General features: G+C 42.6%; 1 protein-coding gene across 1 annotated transcript; it reads right to left on the bottom strand.

Moving 5' to 3' along the window:
* Nucleotides 1-3766: 3766 nt before the first annotated feature.
* On the bottom strand, nt 3767-15289 carry GPR45 (G protein-coupled receptor 45). The gene is made up of 2 exons (XM_030199555.1): nt 15178-15289; nt 3767-5772 (listed from the first exon to the last, which is right to left on the bottom strand). The coding sequence occupies exon 2, from the start codon at nt 5574-5576 to the stop codon at nt 4455-4457; it is 1122 nt and encodes a 373-aa protein (XP_030055415.1). The 5' UTR covers nt 5577-5772; nt 15178-15289; the 3' UTR covers nt 3767-4454.
* Between the last annotated feature and the right edge of the window lie 2815 nt (nt 15290-18104).

Here is an 18104-nt window from a genome sequence, read left to right as displayed (position 1 = left end):
GTTGTCATAGCCATTGAGCTCCAGGACTGTGCGGGCTAGTGAAAACCTGCTGCAAAATCGGAGAGTTAAGCAATGCTGGAGAAATCGGGTGCACTGTAGGAATCAGCTTGGTGATCTTGTTGGGCCTCCTCTCCAGGCTGCACTTTGCACTACTAGGTGATCTTGGGCCTCATCGGGGGTGGTATTGGTAGACCTCTGCAGGGAAGCTCAAACCCAGGTAAAAGTTTATCATCAGACAACAAAGGTATAAAAAAGTATTTTATTTTATTAATTGGAATATGTCAGCTTTTGGAAATGTGCATCTGTGATATTTTGCATGTAAGTTTCAATTTTTCTGGTATTGCTGCATGCTGAGTCTGACTTCTTGAGTTAACTTTCCAGTTCAGTATTTTGCCTTCATATTTTTTTATTTCTAGTTCTTGTGTCATGTCTGTTGTGTCATGTGTTTTTCATGTGTGATCAAGCTGCAGTATTCTGCTAGAGTGTAGTATTTGCAGCCCTTTTTGTTTTGCTTTTTTTTTTTCATGAGGCAGTGTATTGGTGTTTTAGCGCCTAGTGTAATTACAGTTCTGCCTTTTCAAGCATAAGGCTGTAGCTCATCCTGTCCTTGGAACTAGTGCTGTTATGGTTTAGTAAGGATATGAGTGTGTTTTTGCACAAGTTTGTGTATAGCATTTTGCAGTGGAGAGATTGTGGGATAATGTAATTATATTTAAAAATATCAATTTTTCTATTAAGTATGTATGTGGTTATACTGATGAAGGGCAGCTGTTGGGCATCAAGTGAATTCTAAGGCATTATTTTGTAGGATCCCAAGAGACAGTACTCATACTTATATAGACAGGTGTGTGCCCACCCATATTAGCTCTGAGCCCACCCAAAATCTCAGGTCTGGCTACGCCACTGCTACGCGGGAACAGGAAGTTGCTGCAGACAGAAGGCTTCTGGGCAGACTGAAGGCATTCTGCTTACATCTTTAACGCTGCCAGCGTCCCTGAACTGGTCCAGACACTTTGAAGACTGCAGACCGGAGAAGGGGTAGGGGAGAGGAGAGGACTGGAGAGCAGTGGCGTAGCCAGAAGTCAATTTTTGGGTGGGCTAACAGGTTGGATTGGTGGGCACTAGATAGTGGTTTGCTGGTAAATGTTTAACAACAGGCTCTCTCCCTGGTCCACCTCTGCGCCCCCCCCCCCCCCACCGGTCCACCGCCCCTCAAAATTGCAGAGCTGGCTATAGCCGGGGAGAGAGCCTGGGGGTGGAGGCAATGCATTACTCTCTCCAGGAAAAAAAATTAAATGATCCCAGGTGCCAATCTAATTCATGTTTAATGTGGGATAAAATGCCATAAATAAGTAAATAAATATAAACTTTTAATGTTGAGCACCTGATTCTCAAAGTGGACATATTCCAAACACTATAATGAAAATAAAATGATTTTTTTCTACCTTTGTTGTCTGGTGACTTTGTTTTTCTGATCATGCTGGCCCAGTATCCGATTCTGCTGCTATATGTCCTCTTAACTCCATTTCCAGGGCTTCCTTTCCATTTATTTCTTTCCTTTCCTCCTTTCTTCTTCATTTCTGGTCCTCCGCAGACTTGACTGTCCAGTGGATCCAACTTCTGCCTATTTTCTCCATCCATGTGCAGTTTTTCTCCTCTCTTCTTTTCCCCTCATATCATCTCCTTCCTCTCTCTACCCTCCCCTCCATCCATGTCAGCATTTCTTCTCTCTCCCTTCTGCTCCATCCATGTGCATCTTCTTTCTCTGTCTTCCCTCCCCTCCATCCAAGTCCAGAATTTCTTCTTTCTCCCCTCCATCCATGTGCATCTCCTTCCTGTCTTCCCTTCCTTCATGTCCATCCCAGACCAACAATTCTCTCCCTGCCCTCTCCTCCATCCACCCATGTCCAGCAACCCTCCTCTCTCCCCTGCCCTCCCCTCCATGTCCAGCAATTTCTCCTCTCTCCCTGGGCCCTGTCCTCCCATCCATGTCCATCGAGGCTCTTCTCTCCCCTTTGACCATCTCCCTCTCATTCCCTTTCCAGCACTCCTAGTCCCCCCTCTGTCTCTCCCTTACCCAGTCTCCTAAATTCCTCCCCCCATCTTTCACCCACTTCATTAGTCCCCCATTCCCCATACTCTATACTCACCACCCCTCCCAATCCCATCCTTCCCTCTGCTCACCAACAATAAAGAACGACAACGTGGACGCAGGCAGCAGCTCACAGGTTTGCTTCCTGTGATTTGAGTGAACGGCGACGGCTGCACGGGGGAGTAGAAAAAGATTTTCTAAACGGCTTCCAGTTCCTTCCCTCCTTCTCTAGTCGCAGCGGCGAACTGGCGCGGGCGGCCAGTAAAAGCATAAAGCAGCCAGGCTCTTCGACTCCGTCCGTCCTTCGCTTCCCTGCTCTCTCAGCGCGTCCCGCCTTCCTCTGATGTCATTTCCTTTCGGGTGGGCAGGACGCGCTGAGAGGGCAGGGAAGCGAAGGACGGACGGAGTCGAAGAGCCTGGCTGCTTTATGCTTTTACTGGCGCCGCCGCAAGTCTGGAGCGATCAGATGAGCCAGAGCGGGTACCGTTTCTGCTGCAGTGTGTGTGCGCTTGGGTGGGCGGGCTGCCGGGTGGGCGGGCCTGAGCTGAAATTGGGTGGGCCTGGGCCCACCCAGGCCCACCCGTAGCTACGCCCCTGCTGGAGAGCGACACTGGATCGCACTGGGAGGGGGAGGAGAGAGGGAGGGGAACATTGGACTGTACTGAGTGTGGGGGGGGGGGGGGGGAAGCAGGAGATGGATGAGGCTATGGGGTATAGGAGGGGAAGAAGCAGGAGATGGATGGGACTGAGGGAGTATGGATAGAGGGGAGGGGAGCAGAGCAGAAGATGGATAGGGCTAGGAGGTGTGGATGGAGCGGAGAGGAACAGAGTATGGAATTACGGATCAGAGAGATGGAGTGGGAATTTGAGGGGCTAGTGAATACTTGGCAGTTTTAGATATGTCGGGGTATATTGATGGTTTGGAATAATGAGTGAGGATGTGAAATGAAGAATAAGAGAAGAGGGACAAGAAAAGGGAATGATGTGAGGAAAGGTTGAGACATAATATCAATGACCTGGGAGAATGGAGAGAGGATGAGAGGCATTGAAAAAGGATGGGGGTATTGGGGAAGGGGTAAGGGAGAAGGGGATGAGGTAAATGAGAAGTGAAACAGAGACTAAGGACTCAAGGGTGAAAGAAAAGTGTGAAAAAAACATTAAATGAAAGATATGTAGAGAGGGAAAGGAAGAAGACAAGAGGAGAGAGAAGAAATGGAAAAGCCAACCTGGAAAAGCATTTAGGAAATGAATGACACATGGAAAGTGGAAAAGAGACTGAAACCAGCCCAATTCGAAAAATAAAATGCTCAGACAACAAAGGTAGAAAAAGAAAACATTTTTATTTAATGCTTTTTAAGGACTAAGATGTGCCTGCTTTGTGAAATGTATATTTTTTTCTATTTTTTTATTTTGTAGAGTGAAGAAAAAATACATTTCTGTTTCTCTTTTACCAGTATTTGCACTGCTTAAAGAGTCTGGCTTTCTTGATGGAATCTCTATAGTTTTTGTGGGCCCCTATTTTGTATCATGTGAGGGTCTGTCTATATTAGTTTAGTAAGTGTGTTTATTGTTTTTTAAAATAGCAATAATGAATATTTATGAGATGTATGTATGCAAATGAATATGCCAAGCCACACCCTTTGCCACCACCCCCCCCTAAATGAAATGGTCAAACTACGCCCATGCTGCTGCTCCGGGCCCACCCTCAGTCACACTGCTGCACTCCTATTAACTGTTGTCTGTGTGTTATCCCTAGCTTTCGCTTTCTCTCTCTCTCTCTTGCTCTCTCTCTTTTTTAAAGATATACCATTTTTTATTTCCTAAGACTTTTCACAGTTTTAGTTCTGTTTAACATGTGTAAAATGTTTTTAGGAGCAGGTTCAGTTCTATCCCGAGGAACAATATTTTCCCATAAGGTGCACTGATCAAGTCCCAAACTTGGGTGGGTGTGGCTAGAAGAAAGGTCTACCATGATCCTACATAGTACACTACTGAAAAAGGCCAGAGCCTAGTGTGGTTCCAGTCACTTTCAATAGGTTAATGTTGAAAAACTATACAATTAATGCAAATACATGATTTTTCACTTTCTCTTTGTTGGATGGTATCAATTGAATTATTATAGCCGACCAATGTTCAAAATGTTTTGTGTCAGGTTCATTTTTTAGCTATTCATGTTATAAACGTGCTTTACATGTGTAAGCAGTTTCCAAGGGGAGTTATGCAGAAGTACCCCAGTTATATTTGATTCAAAGAGATGAGTATGGCTAAAAAGGAGCTTTCAAACACTTTCCACACAGAAAATATCCAGAAGGAAAAGAGAAATTGCACATATTGCTGTCTGCAAAGTCCAGAAGCTCTGTCCCTAAACTGCAGATTGAAGCTCACTGCACACGTAGATGGTACTGGGCCGAATTCTCCTCCTTGTTCGCCCAGGCACTTTTGGAAGGATCTGAAAGGTTTTGGGCATGAACTCCATGCAGGCCTCACGGAATTTTTTAATTCTCCAGCAGTACACAACAGGGTTAAAGACTGACTTAAGGTAACTTAACCACAGGATACATGTACTTGTCACATAGAAGGAGGGACTGTAGTAAAACGTTCTGCTGAAGACAGACAGTAGGCTGAACACAGTGTGAGGAAGCCAACATAATGAAAAGCCAATGAAGAGAATCAAAATGGTGGTGAAGGCTCTGGTTTTGAAGCTCATGTCCACGTTCATTTGGTGTGGCCTCTGAAGGCCCATAAGTCCTAACTTGCTCACTTGGCTCAAGCACAGACTCTCCGCATGGTTGTGGATCCTGACCGCATTTCTCCGCACTGTATTCAGAATACAAAGGTACGAGTAGAGCATGATGCTGAAGGGAATAAAGAAAACAGTCACGACTAGCATCACTGCATAGACCCTGTTGGTAGGAAATTCTGTGTATCCCAGCACACACTGGGGTGCCCGTGTCGGTACTTCCACAAAGGTCCAGCCAGTCACTGAAGGAAATGAAATGCAGAAGGATAGTGCCCAAGAAATAGCTATCATGATCTTTGCACGATGGGGGTTCAGCTTGTCCTGACGCTGAACGATGATTAAGAAACGGTCAACGCTAATAATTAAGAGTATGGCAACCCCTTCCAAGACAAAAAACCAGTACAACATAGCAGATATCCTACAGAAGTGAGCCCCAAAGTGCCAGTTGACAGTAATGATAGTGATTGCTGTAAATGGCATACATAAGAGAGATAACATAATGTCAGAAAAGGCAAGTGTTGCTAGGAGAAGGTTGATTGCCGAGCGCATTGCTGGCTTCTGGTAGACAATCATGCAGACAATGGCATTGCCTAAGAAGCCAACAGCAATCATGAATATCATTATTATTGCCAATAATATCCTGAGTGGCATAGGCAAGACAGTGAATCTTGATTCAGGTGTCAAAGATACGATGTTCCACAGGGGAGGAGTACAACTGTCCATGGGAGTGCTGTTGCAGGCCATCACCCAAACAACAGTGGAAAAATTTAAATTCTCTTTGTTACTCCTGACATTGTCCTGCAGGAAATGTCTTCAGAGCTCTGCAGAAGAGTCTGAAAGACACAGGTTGGCAAAGGACACATCATTCCTGGGTTTAGTTGCATCCAACCCAATGGTATTTTCAGGTACTGTAGATTACCTTGCCCTCGATATGGCCAGCCTGGAAAACACAGAACATAAGTATGTTATTAAACTGTGACCAATAAATTGCAATTGCAATGAAGTCACTGTGCATAAACAGGTAGCTCAGTAAAGCCATTGCCTGCATTCCTTGCCACTAGTCTGTTCACTTCCAAGCTATTACAGTATAATTAACCGTTGACTATTTCAAGTGCTGGACTTTCAGTTATTTTCAAATTTTCATTTCACTTTTAAGACTCTAGATTTTAAAATTATTTTTGGAGATTTATTTTACAGACTGCTAGAAGCCAATATTCAAAAGCACTTATGTGGCCAGCAGCAGCACCAGCTACATAAGTGCGATTTAACAAAAAACAATTGCAGCCCTTTTTTTTTTTTTTTAGAATAAAATGGTCAACGTTACATGTCCAGAAAAGGGGAGTGACTGGAAGTAGGCTGAGCCAAGGATGTTAGATTGAGAACAGGAGACGGTATGGGGCTATCTAGTCCATTATATGGGTTGAAACCAGTAGGTGTAGATTGCTGGCAATAGGCGGAGTCACAAGTACACTCAAAACAACAGCAAAAACTATTTATTTATTTAGATTTTGCTCACACCTTTTTCAGTGGTAGCTCAAGGTGAGTTACATTCAGGTACACTGGATATTTCTCTGTCCCAGGAGGGCTCATAATCTAAGTTTGTACCTGAGGCAATGGAGGGTTAAGTGACTTGCCCAAGATCACAAGGACCAGCAGTGGGGTTTGAACTGGCCACCTCTGGATTGCAAGACTGGTGCTCTAACCACTAGGCCACTCCTTCATGAAAGAAATAGTAAAAAGATTATTGGAAATAATAGACTGCCTATGCGTGGTCCATCTGTAAAAAGTTGAAAGCTGATCCAGTTGGCTAGGCAGTGCCTTAAAAGGTGGAGGACAGCATTTTTTTTTTTTTTTAGTTATTTGACAGTTTTGTTATTTATTTGAAATCATCCCATATATAGATATAAATATCATTAAATCAAAACTGAATATCACTAAAACAGCTTCAAAAATTATTGTAGCTGATGGAAAGCCCTAATAAAGGTTCTATTTTGTGCTAATTTTTCTACACTGTTCTATACAATACAGTAATACATGGCCAAATTTCAATGAGGATGTCCTATTTACTGATGGGCTCATCTTAACTGTTGTTGTAACTGCCTTAGGAAGCCTGGCGTTATAAAGACTGGAAGTAAAATAAAACTCTGCTTCCATTGGGGCACTTAGAATCACATCTTCGACTCATCTCTTTTGTACAAATGGATTATTCTGTTTTGAGCATGTTTCAGGGACAAGTGGGTTTCATAAGTCAAAATAATGAAAATAATTTTTTCTTTCATGCAGATCTCTCATTTGTTTAACTAAATGGGCTATAAGCCCCTAATGCAGTCCATTGGCTTTCTTATAATTTGTCCTTGTGATGACTTATACTGTGGCAAAACTGGAAATATAGTGAGACAGAATAATAGACCAGTAACATCCAAAACTTATTAATTAACATTATAATTGTGTTCGCATTTGGGTAATAACTGAGAAAGTACTGTTGAAAACTGAATTGAAGAATAAATAAATATATATCACAGAACTGGAACATGTTGGCAGATTTAGATTGACTCTGAACTTCTGCATGAAAGTAGCCTTACAGTTACAGTTAGTTTTCTTATATTCCACTAATGCCATTTACGCAGTTCAAAGCAGATTATAAAAAGAGCACTAGGCCATAAAAAACATCTAGGTTGTAACAATAATAGAAAAAGGGAATAAAGTCGGCAAAGTTAACACCCTCTACTTTTTAGCCACATATTAAGACAACAATAAAGTCTTAAGACCTTTCTTATACATAAAAGACGTAAATTAATAGACAAAACTCTCCAGAATTTAGCTGCCTGACATGAAATAATCTTATCAAATATTTCTTCATAAGAATAACCTTAGGACTTGGAAAATCAAACAAAAGAAATTTACGATTGTTATACGATGTGTGACCTGACGTACAACACAACAGAGATAAACGGGATGGGACGACTTCCCTATGAGGAAAGGCTAAAGCGGCTAGGGCTCCTCAACTTGGAGAAAAGGCGGCTGAGGAGAGATATGATAGAGGTCTATAAAATAATAAGTGGAGTTGAACGGGTAGATGTGAAGCGTCTGTTCACGCTTTCCAAAAATACTAGGACTAGGGGGCAGCGGGGAGGCAGAAGCGGCGATGGGGCAGAGGTGGCGGAGGGAGGGCAGCAGCAGGGAGGCAGACCAAAATGTGTCCTCCCCCTCCCTTGGGCTCTGGCACCCCCTCCCATCGAGGTCTGGCTATACCCCTGCCGAGAGCATCGGGCTACTGTTTTGTGGCATGATGCTACTGGGGTTATTTTACAATGGTTTGTGGGCCCTAATGTGACTTGCGATGAATCATCGCAAATTGCGTTAGGGTGCAAAATATGATGACTTAAATATCACTGCAGTATTTTTAGAAAAGCGGCATTAGGGCTAGTTAAGTTGCATTAAGGGCCAATTAACGCAGCTTAAAGCCCTAATGCTGCTTGATGAATGCTCCCCAAATATCTCTCTCAGCAGCGTTTATCCAAATGGCAGTATGCATCCTTTTGAATAGCAATCCCATATTTCATATTCACTGTGCCTGAATTGTAAACCACGTTTTTTGCAAAATGTCCAAAGTCAGATTTTGATGTCATATTGAAAATGCCCCTCTGTGTAATTGTATAACCCATCCTGGGCATTATCGGAACAGCAGGTTAAATACATGAATGAATGAATGAGGGACATGACAAACGAGCAGGGAGGGAGGGAGGTATTCAGGTAATCATAACTGCTGAGTTTAATTAGCAAAACATGGGGAGGGGCGAGGGAACAGGGGGCAAGGGGTAGGTGAGGCAGCAAGGCTGAAGATTTGCCTAGGATATGTCATATGCTTGACCTGGCCCAGCAAAACCATGCTAAGTCTTTGTTCAATAGAAACATGACAATAAAACAAAGCCAAGCTTGTTTCTTTCTTTTCTTGTTATTGGAAAAGCCAACATTAACTAAACCACGGGGAACTGTGACACAGCTCCCTTTATTTCTCTCATAGGCATTTATTACTCTTCATGAATCTGCACTCAGGAGTGAAAAGGAGTGTTTCCCAGAAAAAAATTAAGCACTTGACAAATTACCTTTCAGTACATAGGGACAAATAATAGCACCATGGCTTTTGAATAGAAGCTGAATGAGGATAACAAGAACATTGGACAAAAAGAAAAAAAAAGTAAATCTGTAAACCACTTTGACCTATACTTTGTTTACTAAAGGCGGCACAATAAATGTTTTAATGAACAATAAAACTAACAAGTGGTAGTTCAAATTCTGGAACTAAGACTAAATCCTCGCTGAATCTTTATGATGGGAAGGCCACGTTCCAGCCTTCCCGAGGTGCTTACAAACCTGTAGGTCCTTTGTATGCTCTGGGCCTGCAAACTAATATTTTTTCACTCAACAAAGAATTAAGCTCTGGAACTCTTTGCCAGAGGATGTGGTAACAGCGGTTAGCGTATCTGGGTTTAAAAAAGGTTTGGACACATTCCTGAAGGAAAAGTCCATAGTCTACTACTGAGACAGACATGGGAAGCAACTGCTTGCTCTGGGATTTGTAGTATGGAGAGTTGCCATGATTTGGGGTTTCTGCCAGGTACTTCTGACCTGGCTTGGCCGCTGTTTGGAAAACAGGATACTGGGCTAGGTGGACCATTGTTCTGACCCAGTATGGCTATTCTTATGATCTTATGACTGATTATTTACAGATAGTCAGTAAGTCCCTTTCTAAGGGTTTCATTTTGCACTTTCAGCATTGCTATATTTTTAATTCCGGATATATGGTTCGCAACTGGTTTTTATAAACTATAATTTCAGTTTCATAGCGTTGGTGGTTAGTCTTTGTCACACAGTTCTTAGTATTCTTCACATTTCCACAATTTGACTGGTAACACTGGGTTTCTTCACAGTTTACCAGTTTACTATAATATTTGTCTATCTTTTCCTTACCTTTTAAAATTTTTCCTCCTCTCTCCCCCTTCCCCCACCTCTTTTCTCCCATCATCCCCATTTTTCCTTGATTTTTCTCCCCTTTCCCTTTACCCATTCTCTTCCCCTTCTTTTTCCTTTCTATCTCTTCCTTTCCCCTTTCCCTTCCTTTTGCTCCCGTTTCCTCCTTCCTTCACTTGCCTTCCCCTTTCCCTTTTTTCTTCCCTCCTTGTCTTCCTTTCCCCTTCCTCTCTCCCCCTCCCCTTCCTTTATTCAGCATGATGTGATGCATAAATTATAATACAAAATAGCAACAAGGTTTGTAACTGATGGAAGAAATATACACATTTATAGGCTTCTCTGGATTCTTCAATGATTTTGAGGTTGGTTTGGTTCTGAACCCACTGCAGACCATTAGGTAGCAGTGGGAATCAAACCCAGCTCCCCAGATCTGCAACCTGCTACACTAACCATTAGGCCACTCCTCCACTCCAAATGCTCAGTAGCAGTTACAGTAATAGTAGGAGAGTGGATTTACCCAGAACAGTGCATGATTCTGTCTCCTAAAAGGAAGGCTGTGCACGGCACAGGAGCTAAGGAAATCCCTTTGTCCCACTGAATAGGTCCAGGAGGATTCTTTCCTAGCTGGAAAACTTTATTTATCATCAATACACCTATAAGATTGCAAGTACATAAGCATAAGTACATAAGTACATACGCATCGCCATGCTGGGACAGACCAAAGGGTCCATCGAGCCCAGCACCCTGTCACCGACAGCAGCCAAAAGAACAAGCAATTTGTCCCGCCCATCCTTATTCCCTCGTCCATTCAATAACATTCTATGGTCTATTCCTCCAAGAAGCTGTCCAACCCTTTTTTGAAGTCTGCTAAGTTAACCGCCTTAACCACCTTTTCCGGCAGCGAATTCTAGAGTTTAACTACGTGTTGAGTGAAGAAAAATTTCCTTCGATTCGTTTTAAATTTACCACACTGCAGCTTCATTGCATTCCCCCTTGTCCTAGTATTTTTGGAAAGAGTAAACAGATGCTCCACTCATTATCTTATAGACCTCTATCATATCTCCACTCAGCCGCCTTTTCTCCAAGCTGAAGAGCCCCAGCCTCTTCAGCCTATCCTGAGAGGGATGTCGTCCCATCCCCCGTATCATCTTTGTCGCCCTTCTCTGCACCTTTTCCAATTCCACTATGTCTTTTTTGAGGTGCGGCGACCACAATTGAACATAATACTCGAGGTGCGGTCGCACCATGGAGCGATACTATGGCAGAATAATATCCTTATTTTTGTTTTCCATCCCTTTCTTAACGATACCAACATTCAATTTGCTTTCCTAGCCGCAGCAGCAGAAGTTTTCAACGTATCATCAACGATGAGACCTAGAACCTTTTCTCGGTCTGTGACTCCCAACGCTGAACCTTGCATGATGTAGTTATAGTTTGGGTTCCTCTTTCCCACATGCATCACTTTGCACTTGTTCACATTAAACGTCATCTGCCATTTAGACGCCCAGTTTCCCAGTCTCTTAAGGTCCTCTTGTAGTTTTTCACAATCTTCCTGCGATTTGACTACTTTGAATAACTTTGTGTCATCGGTAAATCTGATTACCTCACTAGTTACCCCCATCTCTAGGTCATTTATAAATATGTTAAAAAGCAGAGGTCCCAGCACCGATCCCTGAGGGACCCCGCTAACTACCCTTCTCCATTGCGAATATTGACCTTTTAATCCTACTCTCTGTTTCCTTTCAACCCGTTTTTAATCCACAGTAAGACACTACCTCCGATCCCATGTCCCTCTAATTTCCTCTGTAGTCTTTCATGAGGGACCTTATCAAACGCCTTCTGAAAATCTAGATACACAATATCAACCGGCTCACCTTTGTCCACATGTTTGTTTACCCCTTCAAAGAAATGCAGCAGATTGGTGAGGCAAGACTTCCCTTCATTAAATCCATGTTGACTTTGTCCCATTAGTCCATGCTTTTGAATGTGCTCTGTAATTTTGTTCTTGATTATAGTTTCTACCATTTTGCCCTTCACAGACGTCAGACTCACCGGTCTATAATTTCCCGGGTCTCCTCTGGAACCTTTTTTAAATATCGGCATTACATTGGCCACCCTCAAATCTTTCAGTACCACGCTCGATTTTAAGGATAAATTACAAATCAATAACAGTAGCTCTGCCAGCTCATTTTTTAGTTCTATCAGTACCCTAGGGTGAATACCATCTGGTCCAGGAGATTTGCTACTCTTTTTACTATCAGTTTTTGCCTCTAACGCTATCCCTCTTTGCCTTTCTTATCAGCACTTTGCAACTGACTTGACATTCCTTATGCCGCTTCTTATTTTCCTCATTCGGTTCCTTCTTCCATTTTCTGAAGGATTCCTTTTTAGCTCCAATAGCCTCCTTTACCTCACTTTTTAACCACGCCAGCTGTCGTCTGGTTTTCCGTCCTCCTTTTCTGATACATGGAATATGTTTGGCCTGGGCCTCCAGGATGGTGTTTTTGAACAGCATCCATGCCTGTTGTAGGTTTATTACCCTCTCAGTTGCTCCTCTAAGTTTTTTTTTTTTACCGTTCTTCTCATTTTATCATAGCTTCATTTTTTAAAGTTAAACGCTAACATATTTGACGTCCTATGTTTACCTTTTTGAAAGCAAATTTCAAAGGCGATCATGTTATGATCACTATTGTCAAGCGGCCCCCGGACCACTACCTCCCGTACCAGATCATGCGCTCCACAAATGACTAAGTCTAGAATTTTTCCTTCTCTCGTTGGCTCCTGTACCAGTTGCTCCATAAAGCTGTCCTTTATTTCACTGAGGAAGTTTACCTCCCTAGCGTGCCCTGATGTTACATTAACCCAGTCTATATGGGGGTAATTTATTTGCCTCACTAATTTCCTTTAACATGACTGCGTCCGTCTGCTCATCCTGGTCGGGCTGACGGTAGTACACCCCTATCACCGTCCTTTTCCCCTTTACACATGGAATTTCGATCCACAATGATTCCAAGAGGTCTTTTGTTTCCTGTAGAATTTTCAATCTATTTGATTCAAGCCTCTCGTTAACGTACAATGCTACTCCTCCCCCAATCCGGTTCACCCTATCACTATGATATAATTTGTACCCCGGTATGACAGTGTCCCACTGGTTATCCTCCTTCCACCAGGTCTCAGAGATGCCTATTATGTCTATTTCTTCATTCAGTGCAATATATTCCAATTCTCCCATCTTATGTCTAAGGCTCCTAGCATTTGCATATAGACACTTCAAGCTAGACTTGTTATTCCTTATCACATCATGTTGATTACTTGACAGTACTATTTTACTGTCTTTTGTCTGTTTTTTATTATTTTTATTTAAGGACATTGAATCTACTACAGTATCTTTTGCAACCTCACTATCTTCCCTGTTTGGGCGATATCTTTGCAAGATACCTTATTCCAAACCATACGCTTTTGTGCAACTGTCGGCCTCCCCCCCCCCCCCCCCCCCCCCCGTTCCTAGTTTAAAAGCTGCTCTATCTCTTTTTTAAATGATGATGCCAGTAGCCCGGTCCCATCCCGGTTAAGGTGGAGCCCATCCTTTCTGAATAGGTTCCCCCTTCCCCAGAATGTTGCCAGTTCCTGACAAAACTAAAAACCCTCCTCCTTGTAGCATTGCCTCATCCACGCATTAAGACTCTGGAGCTCTGCCTGTCTCTTGGGCCCTGCGCGTGGAACGGGTAGTAGTTCAGAAAACGCCACCCTAGAGGATCTGGATTTGAGTTTTCTTCCTAAGAGCCTAAATTTGGCTTCCAGAACCTCTCTCCCACATTTTCCTATGTCATTGGTACCCACATGTACCAAGACAGCCGGCTCCTCCCCAGTACTATCTAAAATCCCGTCTAGGTGACGCGTGAGGTCTGCCACCTTCACACCAGGCAGGCAAGTCACCAGGCAATCTTCCCGTCCACCAGCCACCCAGCTATCTATATGTCTAATGATCGAATCACCAACTACAACCGCTGTCCTATCCTTTCCCTTTCGGGCAGTAACTGAAGACATATCCTGGGTGCCAGAGGATAGTAAATCCCCTGGTGTGCAGGTCCTGGCTACAGGAGTACTTCCTACTTCACCTTCTGGAATGTGAACTGGTAATGTAACCAATATATGTTATAACCGAATGATAAAAACCCTCTCAAATTAAAAGTGTTCAGGTATTTTTCCCCAATTGTGCTATCATTGCTAGCAGCAATAAAATACTATCACCATCATTAGCTAAACAAACATAATGCTATGCTACAGTTATTTGGTTTTTAGCAAAAGAAATGCAAAACTACTTAAGGTGGCAGAAGTTCAAATGATAGGCCCTAAGCAATAATTTTGAAGGGGCATTGCCAAGTGCGGGAAATCTACAGTACCTCTAGCTGTAAGCGAGCCCCTTTCTTCTTTGGGGTCACTCTGCAGCTCCAGAAATGCTTGGGAAGAATTTAGGCCTAAACAAATTAGCATCTGTAGTAACATTCTAATCTGGAAAGAATAGATTAGCATTTCCTTTTCAGCTAATATGATTCTGAATTACATTGAATTATAAACACCAGAGTGTGTTAGCTTGTACAAGATCATGTCTTTGGATGATAAACACACTAGAAATATGAAACTTGGCTCGTACCTTTAAAAAAAAAAAAAGTGTTGGCTATTTATTATAGTTCAGTTTGGCAATATGGAACTTCAGATTTCAGAAGAGTATGGCAGGGTATGAATTTGGCACATAGATTCCCAGAGGACCTCTAACTCCTTCTACCAGGGCATTGGCCAGCAAAATGCCCTCTTTCATGTGCATTAATGCCTTAACTATGCCCAACGGATATAAAAGTTAGACAAAACGTTAAGGTCAAAGGCAAAAACAAGCAATTTTTATGTAATTTTTAAAACTACTTGAATGCAGACAAAATTGTGCTGGCTTGTGCTCTGCACCATTATTAATATGAGTTTTAAAGCAGAGTTGTTTTTTTTTAAAGATCATTTTCAAAATAAGATTTTAAAAATCCCAAGAATATGTTGACCCAAATATAAATCAGATCACTCAAACAGGAACCAGAGACTTGAAGTATAAGCAAACTGTACCCTGAAAGTCCCAAATCCTTTTAATAGCGTCCAGTGCAGATAGACGGGAGTGATTTGCTTTAGTATCTCGAGAGCATGTTTCATACAGCCACAGCAGACGCCTGGCGTTTTAAGGTGGGGGGTTGGGTTGGGGGGGGGGGGGGGGGGGGAGAGAGATGGGCCAGATGTTGCAGAGCAGCACAGACAGGATACAAGATCATGCAACGGCAAATGACAAATCAGAGCAAAGCGTAGCCAAGAGGGGCTGCCTGCGGTTGGCACTTACCCTGGGGCAAGCAGCAGGTTCGCGATGGGGGGGGGGGGGGGGGGGGGGGGGGGGGGGGGGGGTGGGCGCAGAGCCCCCTAGCCATTGTCCGGTTGCTGCTCCATTTCAGAGCCGGTAGCAGTCTCCAGTTGCCGCACAGCTGGTTCCCCGCCCGGGGCCATGCATAAAATGATACCGACTCCCTTAAAGGGGAGGATCGCCCCTTCCCAGTCGGAGTTTTCCAGTCCGCCGACCAAATATCAACAGAGACTTAAAATTACAGCGGCGTATGGGGAACCGACTGTGGATTTGAGTGGAAAATGCCTTTCTCGCCCAGGCCTTATCTTGCGGCTAAATTGAGGCTCTTCTGGGAGGATTTCAGTTCCACTTGTTGAAAGGCATAAAGCGCTGCCAGGGTTGGCTTAACTTCTAGGCAAGCTTAAGCAGTGGCCTGGGGAGGGGGGTAGTTTCGGGGGTGGGGGCTGTCAAAGAACAGCTGCTGTCAAAAAGCTACACGATAGTTCCTGACCGCGGCTATAAAAACTCAATCAATCAATCAATCAGCAAGCACATATACAAGTTATATAATACGTTTAATATTTACAAGGGTGCTCCAATTATGTTTTCAGAGCACTATTCTGGGAGCAATGGTGCTAGGGTGATTATGATGATTGAGTTTGATTATGAAAATCTGAAGGGAGGGGGTAAGAGTCTGAAAAGTAATTGAAGAGGGCACAAAGCAATGCTTCCCAAATCGGTCCTGGAGTACCCCATTGCCAGTCAGGTTTTTAGGCACTCTGCAATGAATATGCATGAAAGAGATCTATCTGCATGCAATGGAGGCAGTGTTTTCATGCATATTCATTGTGGATATCCTGCAACTCTGACAGGCAAGAGGGTATTCCAGGACTGACTTGAGAAACACTGACCTAGGTAAGGCTGTCAACTGGATCCAGATTCACAGGACAGGGTTGATCTAGTCCTGGGTTTACCCTAGCGCATGCTGGGACTTGTAGTCTTGCTTAGGGAATGTAATGGGAAAATCAGACCTACAAGTCTCTGCATCCAAAAATCCAGGACTGGATCAACCCTGGCCTGTGCATCTGGATCAAGTACAGCAGTGCCCCTCAATCCTTTACCTGCAGGAGCTCACCTTGCCAATCAGATGTTCAGGACCACCATCACACTTTCAGGACCACTACAGAATTGCATAAATTGGTCTATGTTATATTAAAATTTAAGGTCTCTGTGTTATCAAGCTGTGCTAGCGATTCCATGGCAGCAATACCAATGAATCCCATTGAAAGTGAATGGGCTTTATTGGCCTTACTGCACTGGGGATCACTAGCAGGATGTGATAAAAGAAGCACTTAGTGACAAACAATGAATCTCCAGCACTGCCTCCATGATGTCATTTTTTTTTTGTTACATTTGTACCCCGCGCTTTCCCACTCATGGCAGGCTCAATGCGGCTTACATGGGGCAATGGAGGGTTAAGTGACTTGCCTAGAGTCTTTTTTTCTTTATTTCATCTCAGCCAGCATTTCCCTTCCTAATCTCCTCCCCTGTGCAGCATCTTCTGTTCCAGCCCCAGTTTTCTTTTCTTTTTTTTTTTCCAAAAACTTTTTAAATTAAATTTTCAAATATAAATAACAATGACTGAAAACAGCCAATACTTTCAGAATAACAGTAAATTACCATCCAGGAGGAAAAAAAAATACAGGTCAAGTAAATAACAATATCATGTGTAAACACTGCGCACATCTAAAAATATGAGTAGATACAATAAAATATTAAGAAGAAATAGAAGAGAAAAAAAAGAAAACAATAAAAAATATAAGAATAGCTAAAGCCCAATCACAGAATAATTACTTCCTAAGATCTAAGTAGCATTTTAGAGTTTCCATATAGCCAATGTTGGTTTTCTCTGAAGATTTAAGATCATATTTATCATTCAACAATTTTTATTCAGGATCAAACAAATCCAACATCTAATAACTAAACAAGTCTATATAAAAACCTCAAGCAATGACACGACAGTATTCAAGCAGAACAGAATAATAAGCAAAAACATCTTTACAACAAACTGGATGACAAATGATCCCTTTAGTTTTTTAAGTTCATATGAAAACTCCCACACCCTCCCTTTTCAATACCTCGTTTCTTATCAAATGTAACTGTGGTATACAAAATTACCCCCCTCCCCCAACCCTACTTTAACCCAGATCTTAACCATACTATTGAGATGACCCGGCGTCTGTATTCTTATGACCCCAGGCCATCTTTGAAAAGATAACGTTCAGAAATCCCAATCCACCCAAACCCTACCCAAGCAGAGAATCCCAAGACACCTCTTAATAATAACGGTACCAACCTAAGAAAAACTCTGAAACCTGTTCAATACTGCACTTCTGACTGTATGGGAGATATGTTGTAAGTAAGTAACAATTCCAGATAGACATGAAAGCCCTCCTTTCTTTCGGGGAATACCTAACAGTCCTCGCATCCCATAACATAAAAGCATGCAATCTATTTCTCTTAAGATCATATTTATAAACAAGGCACACTGTATGCCACCAAAATATTTCATTTAAAGCAGTGGTGTTTTTCCACAATCTCAGACTCATTTGAAGAGCAAGTGAGTGAAGTAGGTTCAGTAAAACATTATGGTTATCTTCTAAGTTAACAGTTGGATGTAGTGAATGAAGAATAATTACTAAGACTAAAATAGGTTCATTAATGTTCTGGATCTGTTGTATAGCTGTCCATATATTACACCAAAATTTATATATGCTAGAACATTGATAAAACATATGATTCAAAGTTCCAGTTGACAGATTACAATGCCAACATTTATTATCCGTCGTTAATTTTGCTTTATATTTCGCTGGTGTCCATAAAGCTCTGTGAAGTATGAAAGATAGGGGCTCATTTTCAAAAGAGAAAAA

This window comes from Microcaecilia unicolor, chromosome 4 (genome assembly GCF_901765095.1).
Source record: "Microcaecilia unicolor chromosome 4, aMicUni1.1, whole genome shotgun sequence".
Classification (NCBI taxonomy): Eukaryota; Metazoa; Chordata; class Amphibia; order Gymnophiona; family Siphonopidae; genus Microcaecilia; species Microcaecilia unicolor.
This window is presented reverse-complemented; position numbering and strand designations above follow the sequence as displayed.

Bases quoted from the DNA above. Each gene is read 5' to 3' on its own strand.
- GPR45 (XM_030199555.1), bottom strand. From the start codon at position 5,576: ATGGCCTGCAACAGCACTCCCATGGACAGTTGTACTCCTCCCCTGTGG.